The 24,289-nt window shown below is 36.7% G+C and overlaps 1 protein-coding gene across 5 annotated transcripts in view; it reads right to left on the bottom strand.

Annotated features, from left to right (window-relative positions):
* The window catches only part of LOC128734839 (capon-like protein), a 63,171-nt gene that overhangs the window by 29,727 nt on the left and 9,155 nt on the right, over window positions 1–24,289 (bottom strand). For all 5 annotated transcript variants that reach the window (XM_053829213.1, XM_053829209.1, XM_053829210.1 and 2 more), the window contains exons 3-5: window positions 5,615–5,686; window positions 5,352–5,447; window positions 5,107–5,274 (exon numbers count right to left, since the gene is read on the bottom strand). In XM_053829213.1, the coding sequence (XP_053685188.1) occupies window positions 5,107–5,274; window positions 5,352–5,447; window positions 5,615–5,686 (336 nt within the window). The remainder of the gene's footprint in view (window positions 1–5,106; window positions 5,275–5,351; window positions 5,448–5,614; window positions 5,687–24,289) is intronic.

The following is a 24,289-nucleotide window of genomic DNA, read 5'->3' as shown; positions in this document are numbered from 1 at the left end:
AGAATTAGGCCGTTCCATGTCAATGTGACTTTAGAAGGGGTTTATTCATGCTGAATTCTGCAGGGTGTAAGGTAGCTTAGTGCAGATATTATTGCAGAGCTTAGTACAACGACAGCCCTGCAGGAGTATGGTTGTAGAATTTTTGATCGTCAGCTACCTAATTCAAGTAAGTGAACACAAATCCGGCAGTGTTCGTTTTGTTACGCCGTAATTTTAATTTAGGGTAAAAATGGATCCTTTCCCCACTACAGGTTCAAGAGCTGCTGCCTGTGAATAAAGTTAAGCAGCTTGAGTTTTGCAGGACTATGCAAGCAAGTAGAGACGAACCCCAAATTTATGTAAAACATTGCAATTGTTATTGTTGTTGTTTTTCCTACGCGTCAGACTGTGTTCGTCGCACGTGATAATCTAGTGGGCTATGCGTGATGTATAAATTCGAGCAGTTTTCATATACTAATTCAACACTCAACACGATACGTTTAAAATTAAATTGCATTACCATTACCATTTACCATCATCACACACACCTTTGTAGGAGAAATTTGATAAAATACGGCGTGCGAAATACTTACTTCAAAACTTTTTGATTCTAAAAAGTTACTAAATTTCATGAAGTAGGCGGTTTAAGACCAATTTTAATACAAAATTTTCTCAGCTTTCGAATGAAAGTAACAGAACTCAGCTAGCTGGCATAGTTTTTGACCCAGAGCTAGCAAGCAGAACCGAAAACTTAAAATAATATGTAATAACTATAGACTAATCTCAAGATTTTAGTCTTGACATTGGAATGAGGTCATACATATATTAATATTTTTTTTTTGAAACGATGGTTCTACAATTGATGAAGGGACGGTAGGGGAAAGAAATGAAAATTTTTGGTAAAGGAGGGGGAAGAGCGGAAAGGAAGGGGGGGGGTATTGGTAGCTATGCTTGACAAGTAGTCATTTTGACTCCTACCTTTTGTCCAATGCTGGAAGGTGCATGAGTCGAATCAAGCTGTAATCTGAGATTACAACCGGATTCGAACTCACAACATCCTCCAGGGATGCCCTTGATTCGACTCATGCACCTTCCAGCATTGGACAAAAGGTAGGAGTCAAAATGACTACTTGTCAAGCATAGCTACCAATACCCCCCCCCTTCCTTTCCGCTCTTCCCCCTCCTTTACCAAAAATTTTCATTTCTTTCCCCTACCGTCCCTTCATCAATTGTAGAACCATCGTTTAAAAAAAAAAAAATATGTAATAACTGTGTAACACGATTGAGATTAGACCATATGCGTAGAAGGATTTTTTTCGTCAAATCTCTATCACCCCCTGAAATATCTGAACTAAGCTACCCTATACCCTGTGTACTATCCCGTTAAGACCTATTGGCAGTGCAAAAATGACTATAGTTAAATGCTCTGGTTAGCTGCGCCAGGGATGGCTATAATCGGGGAGAGTCGCTGTTTCTGGTCCTGTGTTCTTCAAAGATTTTAAACCTAATTTTAGACTTTCTTGGTCTTTCAGCGACTTTAAGTTTAAGGGAACTTCGCTACTGAAGAATTTAATAGACTCTCACGCTCTATTTGGTCCGTTCCATTGCATAAATCAGTTCTATATATGTAAATATAAAATTCAAACTAAAAAGAAAATTTTAACAAGAGACTATCCAATAATAAAGTAGTCAACTCGTGTACAGTTTTGTCGTCCGTGCTTAGAAAATTGAGACATCACTGAGAAAATGACTTTAAAGATGGCGATTTTTCGAAATGATCTACAGGTTTGGGTCGCAGGGTCTTATAATTTTATCAAATTAAAAAAAATCGATGAATCAAAAACCATGTTTTAATACTTAGAAAATTTTTAAAATATTTTTTTCTCATTTGCCTATTTGAATTGGCATGAATTTCTTAGTGATAAAAATTCCACGATAACTTTCTTGTTACAACACAGCGAACATCGTTTTTCCGACTTTTTTGTGGAGTCAACCGTCGAGGAAAAAAATTTTGAGAAAAATGTTTTCCACCTGACATTTTTCCTAGATTGCTGAGAAAACTTTCTTGAGTCTCCTTTAAACAAAAAAAGTTTGTTCTACGACGTTCGGTTCGAGAGTCATAACCTTTTATAATAAGTAATATTCGAGAAAATTAGATAATTTCCATTGCATTTCTCAGGAAAATAGGAAACCAATAATTTCTCAAAAAGTAAATCCATGGACTGAAATTCCAACCCCTTTCCAATCATCCATTGTTATTCCGTTCCGTCCGAACATGTTTTGTTCTGTTGCCTGAGCTGCAACCTGTTGCAAGGCACAAAAATTGCGACATAGTTGTTAGCAGCCCTGCCAACCTTCACGATTTGTCTGGATCTTTTAGACTTTTCAATGCCTAACCAAGGCTTTTGTAACTCTGAACCGCATTTGCTCTGAGATTGCGGGGCTCTTGCATTATTTGGTCATAACTACGGAAGTTTCCTTCTTACTCCATATCAAGTATGGATCCTAATTACCAAAAAGGTCATTGGTTTTATTAACTATCTAGTTCAACTCCAACAATTTGAGGTAGGGTATGTTGCTGCTTCGTCGTAATTGCCTATTTCCGTCCTATCCAACACAAATTATTAAAAATATCAGCATTTTTATGACACACAATGAAACACTAGTTATTCCCACTAGCGATCTATCAAGGCGAGCTGAGATCTATTGAAATGCTTTTTATCATTAACGAAATCCTACCAGCCAAATTTCCTACGTTTTTTCGTGCGACGAAGAAGAAAATGTCGACTAATCGTTTTAATTTCCGTCATTCATAAATGAAAATAACTCACGCAAGGCATTGTCGTTATTCTACAACCAGGAAAACTTGCCTGACCTGCAGAAATTTTGCAGAATAGCATTTGTCATGCCGTCCTACACAAATACATGCGCGTTAGCTTCGTAAACATTGTTGTGATTTTTAGTTCGGACGATGAAAAATTTTGATGGACGGATTTTGAAACGGTACGACGGATTTAAGAAATAAAGTCAGTTGCGTAATTTCAATAATATGCTTTAATAATCGCTTTTCAGTGATTTCAAAGTTCACGGATCGGAAGGTAAGTGTGTTTTAGTCAAATCAGCACAAGGGCTTTTGGAGTATTCATTAAATCCATCCAACAAATGATGAAAATTAGAATGGCTTTACTTACTACGACGGGAATGAGAAATAAACCCTATTATCGTTTGATTTCATAAATTTCGTAGGATCGTGATTATGTCGTCTGTACTGTACTAAACTTTCAAAAGTGAGAAAAAAATAATTTACTCAGCTCTTCATCAAGCGTACATTTGTCTACAACCACACTGACCATGACCTATTTGAATTGCTTCTGAAACACCTCTTTTTCTTAGCAAATGTACTGAAAATGACAATAATGAGACACAATAATGAGATAATTATTCAAAAATCAGTTTCCTTTGTTGGGGTCGACCGATAGAGGATTTTCCGATCGATTAGTGCAAAAATAGTGAAAATCGAACCAGATATCGCTGAGATAATTGCGCTCAAAACCTGATCGATTTTCAGTGACACACTACCGAACCTCAGAATGAACCTACAATAACAATAACAATCAATAGTAGGTTCATTTAGAATGCTGAAAGAATTGCGAAAAATGTGCAGAAAACATAATCAATCAACGAGAAATTTAGGAGAGGAGTGACCAGAAGAAAAACAAAATATGAACCACCTCCATTGAATGCGAACGTGGAGGCGCTCGATTGTTGAAGCTTTCATCTTCAACTGCAAAATATTACTTCATGCATAACATGCATAACAGAGAGTGTTAGTATAAAAAACATAATCTATCAATGAGATATTTAGGAGGAAACTGCATTTGTTTATTTTTCCAATAAAGATGCGTACTTTTAATATAGTCAAATTAAATGGGATTTTCTCCTAATTTTCTCGGTTGTAGGGGAATTCTCCAAGGTGCTAGAAAATATTTTATAATTATTCTATAATCTAGCACTTATTCAGACAGACTTATCTCAGTGACAAACTTGTATGGCACCGAAGATAAAACAGGGGCGCAGACTTCTTGCAAGCGACCAAATTTTAAAACATCTTTAAGTTCTGTTCTTTAAATTTGATCCCATCGAAGAAACGCCGCGTCACTGCTTCCGGTGTCAATTATTTCTAGTTGAAACTAAACATAAGAATAAGAAAGCACTTGTCCCTTCCCGGAAAATGCCAGTAGGCATGCGCCTCCATTTTATTTGGAATCGATGGAGGTACCTTGTTTCTTAGTGATCTTCGATGGCTATAGTTTCCAACATTCATCCTATTGATATGTTCAATATCTTCTATTGGAAAAATATGTGCAAAAATCGTAATCATAAATGGTAATTTAAACTTGGCTCAATTAGAACCCCTTACGATGACAGTTGGGATTGTTCAATGGTGAATCTGATTTAGGGTTTTCCACGCGTTGTTTATTCCTATCATTAGAAACATGATTAAGGTGAAATTAGTCGTCATCGATTCTGCAAACTTCAAAAGCAGTTTTTTTTTTGTTTGAAACAAAAATTCATGAAAATATATTCGCGGTATTCAGATTGGGAAGAATACATTTTTATAAACAGAACTCCGCTTTTGGGCCCAAAAACTGCTCGCGAAATTGGGCTCTTCGGCGAAAAGTTAATGACTGCTAGTTTCCCGTTAATACATGGGAAATATGGCTAATGTTGAAACTGACCAACAGTGTTATATTCAATTCGTGAATTGTTTTCCAATTTTATGCAAACACGAAAAGCCTCGAAGGGATAAAAAGTCTCGACGATATGAAAAAAAAAAAAATTACCAATCGGAACAAAATACAAAGCTCCTCCATCGAATGCGAATTAATGGTGAAGCGTCATCATGAACAAATTTCAAATTTCCCAATTCAAGCCAAACCACGCTATAATGACGCCAAACATGATTTAGAATTTATAATAAACTGAGACCATGTGTAAGCTTTCAGAGATGATAATTTTTTACTTATTTTTGCTACAGATATAGCAAGTTACATTCAAATTAATTTGCACCCTGCATTATTTGTTGAGACGCAGTGTACTTAACTAAAAGATAAGCAAAATTATTACCTTTTTGTTGGTTTTGAAAACGCAGCACTTGAAGATGTCACTGCTGCCGTCCCGGGCAATGTAGCTGAATATCTTCAAATCGTTGCTATCGTGCGATACGTAGAAGATCCGGTAGATCGGATGGCTCAGTATTTCCACCTCGGACGGTTCATTCCAGTGGTGCTTTTTCTGCGTGATAATTGAAACGTTTAATTAGAACTGTTTACCTACCCGGTGGTTAGTGTGGTACTAAAACTTGGGCATACCTTTCGCTTTTTCCGCTTCAGACAGACGCGCACTCCGTCAACCGAGATGTGAAACATCACCTTTTTCTTTTTGGTGTTTTGTATTTTGCATTCATACTGTGGGAGAAAGTAAAAATCAGTCAATCAATAAACGGTTTTAATCATGAAATTTACGAGGAATTTTACGTGTTTACGTAAAACGGGTGAGCAATTTAAACTATTTAATGCTTGTTATGCGGAATGTCACTATCAACTTTTTACCAATCGATCAGTTTAGTACTTACCCGAATCCTACGCATTGCTTGTACTATTTCAGAGCGACTATTTGGACGGGACACTGTTTGCCATCCTATGAGCTGTTTATTAAAAAAAAGAAAAATATTGTTTTAGAAGAAATATCTATATCTATGTTTCAATGTTTTTTACTGTTCACTTTCCGTCAAGTGCTCCAACTGCTCAAATTTAATTAAAAAGTCGGGTTATCCAGCAAAAGTTTCCCGTCAAAAATAAGTTAAATATCTATACCTTTAAAAAAGGATTTCTGTCTGCCCTATGTTTCTTATAGAATCTAAAACTACTGAACCGATCGGCGTGAAAATTGGCATATTTTGGGGATTTTGGGGCCAGGGAAGGTTCTTATGATGGTTAGAGACCCCTATCCCCACTAAGACGGGGGCTCCCATACAAATGAAACACAAATTTCTGCATAACTAGAGAATGAATCAAGCAAATAGAACAAAATTCTACCTGTGGGTGTTTTTGGAAACAAGAATTTTATATGGTGAATTGAGGCCCCTCCTCGCTTTAGTAGGGGGGGCTCCCATACAAATGAAATACAAATTTCCTCATAACTCGAAAACTAATTAATCAAATGGAACCATATTTGGCATGTGGGTGTTTTTAGAGGCTTTTTTATGGTGAATTGAGACCCCTCCTCTCTTTAGGAGGGGAATAACGACCTCTCTCTCTTTTAGGAGGGGGGGCTTCCATACAAATGAAATACAAATTTGCTTATAACTCGAGAACTAATCAAGCAAATGGAATAAAATTTGACATGTGGGTGTTTTTGGAGACAAGAATTTTTTCTATGGTGAATTGAGACCCCTCCCCACTTTAGGAGGGGGGGGGGGGTGGCTCCTATATAAATGAAATACAAATTTCCTCAAAACTCGAAAACTAATTAATCAAATGGAACCATATTTGGCATGTGGGTATTTTTGGAGGCATGCATTTTTTCTATGACGAATTAGGACCCCTTACCTTTTTAAGAGGCTGGGGCTCCCATACAAATGAAATACAAATTTCCTCATAACTCGAGAACTAAGCAAGCAAATGGAACCAAATTTGGCACGTGGGGGGTTTTGAAGGCAGGAACTTTTTTAATGATGGTTTGAGACCCCTCACCCCTGTGGTAGGAGGATAAGGACTCCCATCCAAATAAAACAGAAAATTTTGCGTAACTCAAAAACTAATCGAACTCGAGAAATTTTAGACTCTTTCATAAAACATCAATCAATAACAAGACCACCAAAAACTATCAATAGTAACATTAGACAATTCAGCGCGAGACGACCATCGGAAACGCCGGCCACTCCGGGGGGCAGCCCCCCGTAGAGATCACCTCTATCTAGGTTTATTTATTTTCCTAGATCTACTGACCCCTATTACTTTCCTTCAGTTGGGTCACCCTTGCGAAATGGTACTTTCTACGAAAAGATTTTCCATGAAATGGTACATCCCGCGTAAGGTTTTTCGTGAAATGGTATTATGCGTAACTTTATATTCCGAAATGGAAATGGATGGCGAATATTTAAATGCTATCCGCTTTATTTTATCAGGATCAGCAATGGGGGGAGTTGTTTTCTACTTTACTGTGAGGAACCCATGAACTCCTCAGAAACTTGCAAAACTCGAGATTGTGACAAAGGTCATCCGAGATTCACGATTTATGTACAACACAGTTTAATTTGTGGCAATACGAAGTTTGTCGGGTCAGCTAGTTAATCTATACCTATAAAGAAGGATTTCTGTCTGTCTGTCCTGTGTTCCTTATAGAATCAAAAACTACTGAATCAATCGGCGTGAAAATTTGCATGTAGAGGTTTTTGGGGCCAGGAAAGGTTTTAGTGATGGTTAGAGACCCCTCCCCCCATTAAGAGGGGGGGCTCCCATACAAATGAAACACAAATTTCTGCATAACTCGAGAACTAATCAAGCAAATAGAACCAAATTTGGCATGTGGGTGTTTTCGGTGACAAGAATTTATTCTAGGGTAATTTGAGACCCCTCCCCTCTTTATAAGGGGAATTATAACTCCTCTCCCCTTTAAGAGGGGGGGTTTCCATACAAATTTCCTCATAACTCGAGAACTAATCAAGCAAATGGAACCAAATTTGGCATGTGAAAGTTTTCGACGGCAAGAAAATTTTCTATGTTGAATTAGGACCCCTCCTCACTTTAAGAGGGGGGCTCCTGTACAAATGAAATACCAATTTCCTCATAACTCGAGAACTAATCAAGCAAATGGAACCAAATTTGGCATGTGTGTGTTTTTGGAGACAAAATTTTTTTCTATGATGAATTGGGACCCCTCCCCACTTTAAGTGGGAGGGGGGGGCTCCTATACAAACGAAATACAAATTTCCTTATAACTCGAGAGCTAATCCAGCAAATGGAACCAAATTTGGCATGTAGGTGTTTTTGGAGGCAAGAATTTTTTCTATGATGAATAAGAACCTCTCTCCACTTTAGGAGGGGGGGCTCCTATACAAATGAAATACAAATTTCCTCATAACTCGAGAACTAATCAAGCAAATAGAACCAAATTTGGCATGTGGGTGTTTTCGGTGACAAGAATTTATTCTATGGTAAATTGAGACCCCTCCCTCTTTATAAGGGGAATTGTAACTCCTCTCTCCTTTAAGAGGGGGGGCTTCCATACAAATTTCCTCATAACTCGAGAACTAATCAAGCAAATGCAACCAAATTTGGCATGTGAAGGTTTTCGAGGGCAAGAAAATTTTCTACGGTGAATTAGAACCCCTCCCCACTCTAAGAGGGGGGGCTCCTGCACAAATGAAATACAAATTTCCTCCTAACTCGAGAACTAATCAAGCAAATAGAACAACATTTGGCATGTGGGTGTTTTTTTTGGTGACAAGAATTTATTCTATGGTGAATTGAGACCCCTCCCCTCTTTATAAGAGGAATTATAACTCCTCTCCCCTTTAAGAGGGGGGGCTTCCATACAAATTTCCTCATAACTCGAGAACTAATCAAGCAAATGCAACCAAATTTGACATGTGAAGGTTTTCGAGAGCAAGAAAATTTTCTATGGTAAATTAGGACCCCTCCCCACTTTAAGAGGAGGGGCTCCTGTACAAATGAAATACAAATTTCCTCATAACTCGAGAACTAATCAAGCGAATTGAACCAAATTTGGCATATGTGTGTTTTTGGAGACAATTTTTTTTTCAATGATGAATTGGGACCCCTCTCCACTTTAGGAGGGGGGGTCCTATACAAACGAAATACAAATTTCCTCATAACTCGAGAACTAATCCAGCAAATGGAACCAAATTTGGCGTGTAGGTGTTTTTGGAGGCAAGAATTTTTTCTGTGATGAATTAGGACCTCTTCCCACATTAGGAGGGGGGGCTCCAATACAAATGAAATACAAATTTCCCCATAACTCGAGAACTAATCAAGCGAATAGAACCAAATTCGGCATGTGTAGGTTTTTGGAGGCAAAAATATTTTCTACGGTGAATTAGTATCCTTCCACACTTCAAGAGGGGGGGCTTCTACACAAATGAAATACAAATTTCCTCATAATTCGAGAACTAATCAAGCAAATGGAACCATATTTGGCATGTGGGTGTTTTTGGAGGCAACCATTTTTCCCATTATGAATTAGGACTTCTTACCTTTTTAGGAGGGGGGGGGGGCTCCGATTCAAACGAAATACAAATTTGCTCATAACTTTAGAACTAATCGAGCAAATGGAACCAAATTTGGCATGTGAGAGTTTTAGATGGCAGAATTTTTTGTCTGTGGTGTATTACGACCCCTTTCCCTTTTAAGAGGGTGGGCTCCCATACAAATGAAATACAAATTTCCTTATAATTTGAGTACTAATCAAGCAAATGGAACCAAATTTAGCATGTAGGAGATTTTTGAGTCTTGAATTTATTTTATGATAGTTAGAGACCTCTCACCCCTGTGGTAGGGGGATATGGACTCTCATACAAATAAAACAGAAATTTTTGCGAAACTCAAAAACTAATCCAACTCGAGAAATTCGAGACTCTTCCATAAAACATTAATCAATAACAAGACCACAAAAACTATCTATAGTAACACTAGATCATTCAGGACGAGCCGGTCGCGAGTGTTGCCGGTGACCCGCCGTCGGAAGCGCCGCCCACTGGGGGGCTTGCAAAACTCGAGATAGTGACAAAGATCATCCGAGATTCACGATTTATGTACAACACAGTTTAATTTGTGGCAATACGAAGTTTGTCGGGTCAGCTAGTTAATAAATAAAATAATTTGTAAATTGTTACAAATTCTCATTTGGATCTTACGACGGTCTTTCCAAGAAATGAAGAAAATTGTAGCAGAAAAGCGAAACCAGACAAGACGTGAAGCGGAAAATTAGCTGAGAGGAGAGTCATTAAAGCAACACTTACAGGTTCGTAGTTCGTTTACTTTTTACCGAACTGGGAGATCCGCGGATTGTATTAACCACCACCACTCCTCCCGAAGACCCCCCCCCCCCCCGCCTCTCCCTCCCCGCAAATTTGTTATTGTAGCTGAGTTTTGTTTCAATCCAATTGCTCGGGTAAGGGCTAAGTCGAGCACTTTCTTTAATTATGATTTATTATTAACATCAACATGAAGGAGTAATTTTCCCATCAACAATCCCATCGTATTAATGTCTCTTCTTAATTATGCTGCAGGTTAGATTTTGCCCCTTATTTATATTTCAATTTGTTTACTGTCACCCTTTTTGTACGGTCATCTCGATTTCAAATTAACGAGTAATTTCTCCGCGCAACTATAATAGCTTGAGGCGCTCTGGTAATATCAGTTGGAAAGTAAAAGAAGCTGTAAAATGCCTAAGAAAGGAGTACAATTTGTTAAAAACTTATGCTTGAAAGTCTCCAAACGATCACACGCACGCACGGGATCGCAATGATATACAAATTACATTTTATTTCTAGCAATTTGAATGTTGATAAACATTAATATATCGGCATTAGCTACTGCTGCAAGTCAAGCCCTACAAGTGATACAACCCCGGAGAGTGATTTTTTTAATGACATTGGCACAAGCAATAACTGTTATGTTTACATAACATATTTTTTAATATTCAGTGAAATCGCTACCTCTATTCATAAAATCGAAAGCAATATTTTAATTTCAACCAAAATACATTGAATTGAAAAAGTTGGTATCGACTGGGTTTAACTTAAACTAACCCAATTATGTTATTTATTAAATTTGATATTACATTTAACAAATTTAATAAATTGAAAATCATTTATGAGCAGCGTTGACAATGTCTGCGGTACAACTTGCTGTCACTTCTACCAATTAACCAAGTGGCGCGTGTCCCGCGAGCGAGCGAACGGGCCAGCGAGAGCAAACTGGGTAAAGTCGTAAATCGGGTCCAATTATTGGTCTTCAACAACAACGGGAAAATATGTCGTAAATGTTACACTTCGCATTGTTTAGCAGAGTTGAACAGATCGGCTGGCTGGGGCTGGCAAACCGTTGTTGCATTAAACTGCACTGCACAAATGACTCAATTTTGCAATAGTTAACGGCTATTCATTTTTCATTCAGGGGGCTATATTACTGTGCTTTTTAAATCGAAACTAAATATTTGGTTTTGATGTGCATACTTTTTCTTTACAGTCCTTTGTTGGAAACAACTTGAACTTGCTTTCTTTTATGGACAAACCTGAAACCTTACGACATTGCAAGAATTTGCAACGTGTGGTATGTGATCAACTTGTGGGACTCTGGCACTAACATTTATTGTATTTTGTTCGGTTATAATGCATGCCTTCCAGTGGAACAGTTTCTTTTTATTTTATTTGTAAATATATCAAAGACTTCAAATGGGGTTTTTGTCCTCAAATAATGCTTGAGAAACTAACATCCGTGTCATAGTAATTTTTCTATGAAAGCGTGCAATCGGTCGAACAAAAATGTTAAGTTTTTTTAAATTGCTGAGAAAACTTGTCAAAAATTTCAAACCAAAATCAAAATTTAGCGTCTATTGTTTTCCGGTTAAATAAATATAGGAAAAGCGGATTAAACTGTGCATTTCAAGTGTGATATTGAAGAAACAAATTATCCAACGAATAGATCTAAAAGAAATTGATCGTTGATTTCCTCGTGAAATAAAAGTGATACCATCTGAAAGCAGCGAAGGCCACCCCGTCCGAAAGTCAAGTGGAAGATCGTGACCAGACGATACCGGTTCCCAACTCATAGGACATAGGCGGCACACATTCTAACGTCGGTGAAAGTTGTCTGCTCACACTGAACGGAGCAACTGTTCTAGTCGATTCGAAGTCCCAGTCATGCTGCAGCAAGAGGTTAGAAGTAAAATCGTAATCGGACAACAACGGTTGATCTTGGGACTTCATTAAAAATTGCTATCGCTTTCGACTAAAAGCCCCTAATTTAAATGCATTTTTTTTCAACTACTTTATTTCCTCGTTAAATAAAAATTAAATGCACATTAATGGATAAAATCTAATTGAAGTTAAGTAAATTAAACACTCAAGTTTTATTAGCTATCATTAAATAGTAACAGATTTTTAAAAGCTGAATATTTCTGGCGAAAAACAAACATGAACTGTCACCGGATTATCGAAACCAAATTTCTATAAAAAAATACAGTTTAAAATATTTTTTTTATAAGAACAGACTTCAATACTTCAATAGACTTCCAATAGACAAATCAAATGCCAGAAGAAAGTAATAAATCATAGGTGTTGTATAGTATCAAGATAGGTGTTTTATAGTACCGGGTTGAGCCAAGATATAATGGGTGCCAATTAGGTTCGAGCCGGATTCGATCTCCGAGATTGGATCGAAAAGGGAACGAACTACGAACCCATTTAAGTGTTGCTTTAATGACCTTCCGCTTATCTAATTTTCCGCTCATTTCCCCTTAACGTCTGTCTTATCTCCGCCCCTTGGGGAACACTATAAAACACCTATGTTTCATTACTTTTTGCTACCATTGCATTGGCTTTGTCTATTGAAAAGAGTGTCGTTAAAAAATATTCAAATGTCTGGCTTCATTCATAAAGTCAACACCAAAGCGTGAGGCTGGCCGGTTTAAACATTTAATATGTTATATGAAAAAAAATCTCAGCTTGTCAGAAAAAAAAAGTTAAGCTTTCTTTGGTCCCAACTATAACAGTTAACATACAATTGTATAGTTAACTATACAATTAACACACGAAATGAGAATTAAAAAAAAACATATTTCTATAATTATGAGATAACTAGTTGAGCCCGAATCTTACGATCCGGAAAATATTAATATCTGTTCAGAATTCCGAAAACTGCGGATACATTCCATTGGCCAGTGTTTGTGAAGATGTTTAATCTTTGTATTAGTTCTTTGAGTTCTTATATTGCATAACATAGCTCTAAGATGTTGTACATAAAAGAGTCATAGCCGGAACCTAAAACAAATAGTTTTTATGGTAGTATTGGATTTTATTTAACTGAATAAAAACTTCTGGCTGTTTGTAAAATTTATGTAGTCTGGTTAGAGTAAAATGTTGCTTAGAAAATTCTTGATCGTTTGCTATCATTAAAACTCATATTTTTAAATTTTGTGACTTGGTCTGGTCTGATTTAACACCGACCTTATGGTATCGCGTCAGGCAATCGAGTTGAGCAGGCTAGTCGAGCAGTCGAATCAAGTTGGGTCGCGAGCAGTCGAGTCGAACGGTCAAGTCGAGCAGTCAAATTGAGCAGCCTCGCGTAGTCGAGCAGTTAAATCAAGCTGAAAGCATGACATCCTGTCAGGGACCTATTTCTAGTTACCGATAAGCCTCTTATGACGTCCTGTCAGAGACCTGGTTTTCGGTACAGACACAAGCCTAAATAGATTATATAAATAGACAGATGTTTAATTTCAATGCCAATTTTTTCCTAAAAACATCGTTCTTCTACTCGTTAGTCTATCGATCGCTAATATCTTTCATTTGATACCAATACCGCAATCGATCCAAAGGAAAAAGTCTTTAGGCAAAAACTATGATGTTCGAAACCACAACTTAGAAGGAGGAATCCTAAAGACAAAATTAAGAGGCTGAAAGCCTCTGAAATAAAGATTCAAGTTACAGTAATGTTCCGATTTTGTCAGCCCCATGTTGAATTTTGGGCTGACAAAATGGGGAAACTGCCAAATCGAGAAAAACAGAGCTTACAGTTTACAGGGCTCAAAAGTTATCAAAGTCCTTGCCAATAAAACTAAAAAAGTTGGTTCCGACACGTTGTGTAGTTTCTGAGAAAAAGGTACATAAAGTTTGAAAATAGTGTTTTTACAGAAGCGGCGTTTTATTCCGTTGAAATTGTTCAACACTGCACTGGAATGCTTAGTTGTTCGATCGTTTTTCGACTACTTCCCGTGGTCGGATCAAGACAATTAGTATCAAAATGACCGGAAAAGACTGCAGAATCAAAATCTGAAATAAAAATGTTTGCGAGGAATGATTATTTTCCGCGGCAGTGCGGGTAAGACCGGTACCCGTTAATTTTAATAGATAGCATCAATTAATTGTGTTTTTAAACACTGAACATGTTAGTATTCATTATTTTGGAATGATCGGCAACTGGTTTACAGTCTTTTACAGAGAAAACAGATGTTATTCAATGTTACGGCTGTTATAGGTATGTATCTCTTATATGCCGTATATACAACTATTATCCGGTCACTAAACTATTTCTTCAAAAGTATCTGATACATGTTTAGATCTAGTCAATGTTATCCCAGCTAATATGTAGATAGACGTCTATTGAACTAGTTGTTGTATCTTGGTGTAACTTGAGGTTGTCTAACCCATCATGCGTCTTCAAGTCAAAGGACTGGCCACTTTGTAGGTGGATACGGAACTTACTCGGTCATTGAGGCACAAGTATTTGATTTGACTTTCATCGTGCCTATCTTTGAATTCTAGTGTGATTTATAGTGTCACATAATATGTTTGGTTAATTTCAAATTGCGTCCATTTTCATATTCCGTATTTATGAAAATTACTCTGGCCATATATTCGGAACTGATTAGCCGAATCCAACCATAATCAATAGCGACATATTGGCCATTATTGCTTTTCATTTCGCGGTTGTAAACCGACTGGTGCCAAAATTAGGTGCCGGTCTTACCCCCAAACTGATTTCCAGTGTTGCAAGCCCGTTTAGTTTTAACGAACACGCCGGCATGAGTATCTCCTACGGACTCTCGCTCTTATTTTTTCATGCACTACGACAAATTTTTGCGAGTGTGTATTTAGCTATCGGCGCCAGTCGTCGCTCTCGCACGTCATTGCTATCCAAGCAGCTGACACCGATCACTCGCGAGGGCTCGCAGTCTTATTCGCGTGTGTAAGTGATGGCGTAGGGTAAACAAAAAAGAAAAAAAATGCAAAATAAGATCCATATGTCCTAGTATTCCGCTAGCTCGCACGGGCTGTTGGCTTCTCATAAGTTGTTGGCTTTGTAAGCGGGCTGTGCAGAAAGACACTTCGAGGCTGTGCGCTCGATAGTAAGTAGGTAGCAGGATGTATGCACGCAGCCTCGGTGGTTGCTTTTCGTACGCTTGCGTCAGTTGCGTAAGCGCTGGCTGCTGCTTATACTCGCTCGCATGAGACTGGGTATACTTTATTTCTTGCTCGATTTGCAACATTGCCGATTTCACCCGCCAAGTCTTAGGCGCCGTTTATTATTCGCAATGCATGTAATATCCCTTAACTAAAAAAACACATTGGCAGAAAACTGAAATTTAAATTCAATCTATAGCAATCGGACGTTCATATGTATGGCATAAAATAGAAAGATGGGGTGCGTATCCCATTCTTATCTGCCTTTCACGTACTAGTGTCTACCATATCGCGTATTCGCAAGCATACATATAAAAAATTATTCAAAGATTTAAGGGTTCTTAAAAATCATTCACAAAATAAACATTATCAAGATTTGTTTTACTTGTCAACTTTAGTTCGATTTTTAAAAAGATTTTGCTTAAACTTATTCGAAATGTGGTAATTTAACGGTGTAAAATACTCGCACGCCGCCGCTGCCGATAGTAACGAACGGCGTCACGCCGGCGACGCCACCGCCGCCGAATAAAAATGATTCCTGCGCCGCCGCCGCCAATAATCTGACCGGCGCACACCTGGTCAACCGAAAGCTCAATGAACCGGACCCAGCACACTGGTCCAGAACCCTTTTTGGTGCGCATTAGCTTTGAGCGGGAAAACTTCTTCAGTTTCAATATAACACATTGAGGTGTTCTGCTAAGTTTTACAGCATATTATTACAAGAAATTTTACTGAAGACAGTAACCTTCTATCTCTTCAGCAAAGATGGAGAAATCCTATTTCTTATAACTGAAAAATCGTTAAAATTAGTTTTTCAACTTTAGCTGTTTTTGCAGTTGTTGTACTGAATTTCTAGAGCTCAAAAACTAGCTGTTTTTGCAGTTGTTGTATGACTTTTCCCTGTTCTACAAAGTTGTTTGTATAGTAAAAATACACCACATTGCTGAATGTAGTACACCACTATCTTTGCTTGTTTAGGAACTATAGAACTTTTACTACAAAATACCCTAATTTTGACCCCGAATTACATGCAAGAAGGCATCATTTTATTCAAAAACTCTCCTCAGAGAATCAGAATTCAGAATACTTTCAAGCAGGCTGAAAAGTATTATAAATCATGTTTGAAAGCACAAATGACAAAATCGGGATAAAAAGCTGATAAAATCGGGGGTAGACAAAATTGAACATTACTGTATCACTTTTTTGTCGATTTTGTCACGTTTTTTAACCGATTTAGATTTGTGGAAATGAATTGCTTTCGTGGTTGGATTTCATATGTTGATGCTATTATGATGTTTTTTGGGCAATGGTGCAGCATTAATTGAACTCATTGGGAGGGTAAAACGGCGATGGGAGGGGGGGGGGGGTGATTATCTGTTAAGCATTTTTTTAAACTATTGTCGAAGAGTCCCAGAATTGCGCGAAATTTTAAGCGAAAAATAAGTCTCAAATTATCCCAAATTCCATTGGAAATTGGGTTCTAGGGGGCGAAATATAATACATCTACCCTATCATTTCGAAAAAGTTTTTCACAAAACATGTCACAGTTTCAAGAAATCTTTGAAAAACTATCTTTAAATCATGGCAAATTTTTGAACCATTTTCTTTTTATTTGCCGGCTTACAGTGGTAAAAACTTAACGATAGTTTTATATTTTATTTTTTAGTTACGGCCGAAAAACTAATAACCATATAAGATACCATGGAGTAAAAGGGAATACGGGGTAAGTGGGAACGGAGCTTATAACTCATTTCAACATCATTTTCTACCACTGAATTTCTAGAACGAAAAGATACTCCGTTTAAAATATAGATTAGTTATAATTTGCATTTCAAATATCAAAATTGAATTTTAAATTTAAACGTCATTTCAATTTACGTTGTGATTTGGACGCGCCTTTCTATAAATGATATCTTGGTTGCAGGCGTTTGTAAATCTACATTTAATTGTTTTTACATGTTTTTCTGAAAGTAGTAAACATTATTAGTATATATAGTTCCTTACAAGTTACATATGGTATCAGATATCAGAAGTTTATTAGAATGGCTTAGGGAGCAGAAAGTTCAGTAATATTCTGGCGACACAAAACCATACTAATTGAATCTGAAAAGACACTGTTTACATAATTGAGCTAACCTGCATCTGGAGGTGAAACAATAAAACCTTATAGTGTCAACTGCAGCTCTATCGCCTTGTGTCTGCTAGAAAAACAAATCATATTTTCGAGTCATTGAAGACCTATGTTGTCGTAAAGCCGAAGCTAACTATTACAAAATCCTGGAATTCATAAATTAAAAAAAAGTTTTGAAAATTTTCCGCGATTAAGAACATAGTTTTTCCGACATTTGTTTAGAAATTTCCACTTGTGGAAAAACTTTTTCCAGATAATATTTTTCCTAAATTGTTGAGAAAATTTGGAAGCCGGAATAGTCCCTTTTAACCAATTCGAAGAAAAACGTACATCTTGTTCTAAAAATTGAATAAACTTGTTAGGGTATTTAGTGGAAATTAAAAGAAGAGTGTTGCCAACAAATAAATTTAGGTCTCAACGAAATAGTAAAATCTAATGGATTTTTTTCAAAACTTCTCGGAAATTCGAAAATTCTATTAAGAAGCTAAAAAAATTTTTTTTAGTTTGCCATCTGTCACAGCACCGTAGAACTTGTCTTCATATCATTTATCTAAATTATGAATCACATGGGCCCTAGTAAACTTCCTTGCGAAACACTAAGTGTATTATTAGTGGAATCAGAATTGCAATCATTAAAACGAGCCTACTGAGTATAATTTTCTGATAACTACCGAAAAGTCAAAATTAAGCTAAGAGTTGTTGTCTGCCCTACTATAATAGTCCGCTTAGCCCCTCGCGCTACGTAAGTTCGACGTCAAAGGTCAAACCCATCTACGTCCAATGTCCGGGCTTGAGGATCGTCTGGCATATAGAATACTGTTTTTTATATATCACGGTTGTCTTTTCCAATAAACGGGGGAAACGATAGAAGAAAGTAAAGAAATCAAATGTGTCTATAGTATCCAAACAGAGTAGGATAAAGCGTGAAGGGGAAAGAGTGATAAGGGAGAGTAAATTAAGCAGCGCTTCTTAAGTTTACGTTATTAAATCCTCCCGAGTAATGCCAGTGACTTTGCCTCATTTACTTACAGTAAACGAGTATTATACTTGACAACTTGATTTTATAAGACCATTTTGTAAGACTATCATTTCAATCTTACTTCTCACCATCTATATATATAAGAGCCTTGTCTGTAGCCAAAACGAGGGGCGCGATATGTATTTTCGTGGTAACAATCGCTCACATTAAGCAAAGACTCAAACCAATCATACCAGATTGCATTCAAGACGAGCAAAAGTAACGTAGTAGCACCTCATAGAGTTACATAGCATTAGCGTTACATAGCATTAGCGTCACATAGCGTATCTCCAATTTGCTCTCAATTAGACGCGAGGCGACGCGCGCGGATTACAGCTAGTAGTGTATAAGAAAGTGCACATATGAAGCAGCGGCTAAAATTACCAATACAAAAATTAGACGTTTTAGCATATGCTTAGAAGTAATTTTGTAGTTTACTATCTACATTTTCATAATTTTTGAGTGAGGTTTCTGTAGATAAAAATATCGTTTTATTACAAGCCTTGAAATTTGCTCGTATCAGAAATTTGAAAAGGTCTTTCGTTTTAAAGAAGTGGTATTTCGAAAAAAAAAAAAAATCTGCTTTCATAAAACAGAATCAGAATTTTTTTTAAATAAATGGAGTCCGCCATAGGCTGTCATATAAAAGAAATTTTCAAAAAATTTCAACTTAAAAACTAACCTTTAACTAAAAACCCCTCTTGTCGCCGCAGTTTCCTATGTTGCGCCTGAAAGCTATAAATGTGATGCTTCAAAAGTTTTCTGAAACATTTTCTCTCTAGAGTTTTCTTATTAGGCAAATATTTTTATCTGAAATGCATTTTTCTCCAATATAACCTAACTGTGGATTCCTGTGAGTCCATAACATCTCTTATGGAAAATATAATCTAGAATAAATTTGGCTCTAAAAAAAATTTTGACGGAAATTCACGATTTTTCGACTGCCGTGACCGCTCCTAATTCTGCGCAGCTCCTAATTTTGCGCATTTTTCTTTATATAAGTATTTTTTAATATTGTGCATAACCATGATTATTGCGTTATTTTTTTATAAATGCCTGTTGAATATTACGCCATTATTCACACACGGGTCATAATATTTAAGAGCCAAATACTTTAACGTGAAACTGAAAGTATTTTATATGACAGAAAACATCGTCCTTAGCACCAACGCTAAGATTGTCCTTCTAGAAAATTAACAAATTTATGATCTAAATTCTTTGTAATGATCAAATTACCCTGCATAATTAGAAAGATTAATTAGTTTTAGTCATATTTTAGACAAAAAGAGTGATTGCAAGCATTGCTTTTCTTAGATAAATGCGATGCAATAATGCGCAGATTTAGGCACAGATTTTTTATTCGTATTCCAAATTCTGCGCAGTAATGTATCCTACGAAGAAATCGCGAAAGAATACGCAACCTCACCCTAATGGCTGAGGTATAGAGGCATGAAAATTCAAGTAGAACCTTTAACTTGCATTGATTGACATCCTGTGCTGTGTCTCGGGGTCCGAACCTGCAAGCGTCAATTCATGAAACCATGTCTTCTTTTTTTGTTAATGTCCAACCACAATTTTTAATATTAGTTTACAGTGTAATGTTCAGTATGCAGAAAACCCGAATCAATTCACTTTTTGGGTGCGCAGAATTAGGAGCAAACATGCGCAGAATTAGGAACATGGGCAAGAAAGTGCGCAGAATTAGGCACCGTGGATAAGTTTACAAAACGAATAATATACTCAATTGTTGGTCGACTTATAATTCCCATATTTTTTAGTAGATATTATAGACCGTAACACTACACGTTGAGGCTATCCACGTTGATAATTTAAATCTAGAATACTTAGAATAGCGGAGGAATCATAAAAATGCCTTAACTGCGCAGAATATGGTACGTTCTCGGTGTACCTAGTGCATAGCCTCCAACGTGCTCGAACTTTTCCCCAAACATGATCCTTTATTCGTTGCACCGGCTGTTTTCCCAGTGTATTGGTAATGTATTCTATCATCCTCAATCGTGTTTAACTCCGTGGTATTCCACTATTTGAGTACCACAATGGCGCCATTGTCGTTGTACCACCGCACAGAAGATTTTTTTTTTCGAAATAAACTCGTATATCTCATTACCTTCAAATGCCTATTAAAATTTTTGGATGTTATTAAGAGGAAGATCTGAAGCAACATTTTGAGGTTTATTGCCCACTTATTGCGGTTTTTATGACCAATTTTAGCCTTAAAAGCTATGTTAAAGTGGTAAAAAGGCCAAAATAGTTAGTTGGGATGTGCAGTTTTGACCAAATGAAAGACATTTTACCTTAATTAACAGTGATATCTCTGCATATTAGCATTGATAAATTACGACAGAAAGTTCAAAAGTGGTCAAATGACCCCACGTGGTAGGTTTACAGGGTGAGTAGTACTGTCAGTGTTATTTGGAATTTTCATTCGTTTAAGAGCTTCATTCGTTAATCATAGACTCAAAAGGGGAACTTCAAATTGGCTGTTCAAAGGTGCTAGAACATCTGCAGGGTGATGGTGATGTTCCTTCAAAAACTTTAAGGTTATTTTTTCGAAAGAGTGGCCTGCCTCTTCGCCTGCTTTGAATCCTCTCGACTTCTATACATAGACTTACATGGTATGCAAACTAGGGAGTATCAAAGAATTTAAATACTTTTGAGCAACGTTTGGAGAAAATTTGGGGACCAAATGCCTCATGATATGCGTGCGTGCCAGCTGTAACGCTTTTCAACAACGATTGCGACTGGTAACACTAGTTAACAGCATTTATGAACTCAGTAAGCTGAAGGTGATTTTTTATGTAAATTTGACCGCTGAATCCGAAAATGAGGTCAGAAAACTTTAAAGTAGGATAGTTTTTGAGATATGCATTAAAGTTGAAATTTTGCTTAAAGAAAGAAAGTACATGCACATAAATACAGATTTCTCCGGCTACGGTACACCAATTTTAAATCTCTTTTTTCTATATTAAAGAGGAGAAAATTTGCTATTGAATAATTGAACTTCATTTTTCTGTAAGAATAATAGTACTGTAGATATTTGAGAATTTGTTCACAACAAAACAAAAAAGAGCGCATTTTTTTGGAATAATTTCAACTTTATCAAAGATTTTAGACAAGATTAACACATTTTAAAAATTTCATTTTATGTGGGTCAAAAGCAAAGAAATCATGGAGTTAATAATAACCATCGGTTGAAAGTTGTAGAAGTTATGACCATTTACTAAAACAGTAATGTTTGCGCATTTAAATATCATGCTCTTGCAAACACCCCCTTACTTTAAGCTCTTACCCTCTTACTTGTCCACATTTCACAAATATACCTCTCTCTCTCTCTCTCTCTCTCTCTCTCTCTCTCTCTCTCTCTCTCTCTCTCTCTCTCTCTCTCTCTCTCTAGTCTTTCTATCTTTCCTCTCTTTATTTTTCAAACCCACACGCATCAGCATTAAGGTCGGAGCAAATTTTCCAATTATGTTTAACTGTATTTTATTATATGTAGCGCCATTTAACTCATGTTTAGTATTTTTAGTATTTATTTATTCACATACTTGTACCATGAACTACGGGAATCGAGGATTATTTGCATCCCTGATGTAGTAATAGGATACCAGATGAACCGTTGCTTTCCAAGAGATGACGCTTTTCTCAAAATTTCTCGGTTATCTATGTTTACCTGCCTAAACAATACCTAATCCAATATTATCTAATTTCCATAACTTCTGCCTAACTTTTATAAAAAACAAACTTTTCCTACACCTCTCCGCTGCATCTTACTATCATTTTTCCGTGAGCCCGGGAAGGTAATTTTGATACCGTGCGAGGGCCGGGAGCTGAATATTTTTGCGACATTTCAATTCAATGAAATTCAATTTCGTTACATGAACGCGATAAACAAAAACAATATTTACCAACTATTTGTTGGTTCAAATGTCAAAGGTTATACCGCCTTTAACGGTACGGTAAACACAAAAGAAATTGAGATGAGAGAGAGAGAGAGGGATCTGTTGCCAAGGTAAGTAAATTTTTTGTTGTGCAAAATTGGGTTGTTTTTAATATGTACAATATGCGTTACCAAACAACGACATATGTTATATTCAACAGAGAAACATTGACAGTTTCAAGCATTTTTTCACACATGACGCATGATGAAACCCTGGCACCAACTTCTGTTTTTTATTTTCAGAAACTAGAGGCGGTGTCCTATACAGTCTTCAAACTCTGCTTAATGCTATCTATGAACAAACACCATTCAGCTGGGTCATATGGCTCACCAATAGCCCCTTTACATCCAAACAGCAACTTCGAATAGCCGCTTGATATTCAAACACTAATAATCACTGTCTTAATTGGCATAAACTTTTATCGAATTGCTTGTCATGATCTTTATAAATGGACACGCAATTGGAAGCGCAATTTGCAATGAAGCAGTGAAATTAACCGGGGTTGTAAAAATATAGTTTCCACAGGCGTAACAGAGTTTCTGTGGATTATTTTCACGTTTAAATTCATGCTTTGTTGCGCTCATTTTTCTTACTGTTCTTACTATATTCACAATTCTTACTATTAAGAATTCAATCACTCTTCAGGCATGACCATGAGCATGATATTCAAATGCGCAAATATTACAGTTTTAGTAAAATGGTCATACTTCTACAATTTTTAACCGATTGTTATCATTAACCCCATGATTTCTTTGTTTTTTATCGACCTTTAAGACCCATATAAAATGAAATTTTTAAAATGCGTAAATCTTGTCTAAAACCTTTGATAAAGTTGAAATTATTCTAAAAAAATGCGTTCTTTTTTGCTTTGTTGTGAAAAAGTTCTCAAATAGCTACAGTACTATTATTCTTACAGAAAAATGAAGTTCAACTAATCGATAGCAAACTTTCTCCTCTTTAAAAAGGAAAGGTTTTTGGAAAAGGAGGAAGTGTCAAGTCAACACCAAAGCATGAAGCTGGCCGGTTTAAACATTTAATATGTTATATGAAAAAAAATCTCAGCTTGTCAGAAAAAAAGTTTAGCTTTCTTTGGTCCCAACTATAACAGTTAACATACAATTGTATAGTTAACTATACAATTAACACACGAACAAACGAGAATTAAACAAAAACATATTTTTATAATTGTGAGATAAATAGTTGAGCCCGAATCTTACGATCCGGAAAATTTAAATGTCTGTTCAGAATTCCGAAAACTGCGGATGCATTCCATTGGCCAGCGTTTGCGAAGATGTTCAATCTTTGTATTAGTTCTTTGAGTTCTTATATTGCATGATATAGCTCTAAGATGTTGTACATAAAAGAATCATAGCCGGAAACTAAAACAAATAGTTTTTATGGTAGTATTGGATTTTACTAACTGAATAAAAACTTCTGGTTTTGCAACAACAACTTGCAACATTTATGTAGTCTGATTAGAGTAAAATGTTGCCTAGAAAATACTTGATCGTTTGCTATCTTCAACTCATTTTTTTAAATTTGCGACTTGATCCGGTCTGATTTAACACCGACCATTTGATATCGCGACAAGCAATCGAGTTGAGCAGGCGAGTCGAGCAGTCGAGTCGAACAGTCAAGTCGAGCAGACGGGTCGAGCGGTAATATGCTATATAAACAAGCCCAGTCGAGCAGTCTAGTCAACCAATTGAGCAATCGAGTAGTCCAGCAGTCGACCAGTGAGGTGACTGAGAATACAACGCATTGCTACGAAAGCATGACGTCCTTTCAGGGACCTGTTTTTAGTTACCGATCAGACTCTTATGACGTCCTGTCACAAACCTGGTTTTCGATACAGACATAAGCCTCTTATATAAATAGATTATATGAATAGACAGATGTTTAATTTCAATGCCAATTTTTCCCTGAAAACATCATTCTTCTACTCGTTAGTCTATCGATCGCTAATATCGTTCATTTGATACCAATATCGCAAT

Source organism: Sabethes cyaneus, chromosome 2 (genome assembly GCF_943734655.1).
Source record: "Sabethes cyaneus chromosome 2, idSabCyanKW18_F2, whole genome shotgun sequence".
Classification (NCBI taxonomy): Eukaryota; Metazoa; Arthropoda; class Insecta; order Diptera; family Culicidae; genus Sabethes; species Sabethes cyaneus.
This window is presented reverse-complemented; position numbering and strand designations above follow the sequence as displayed.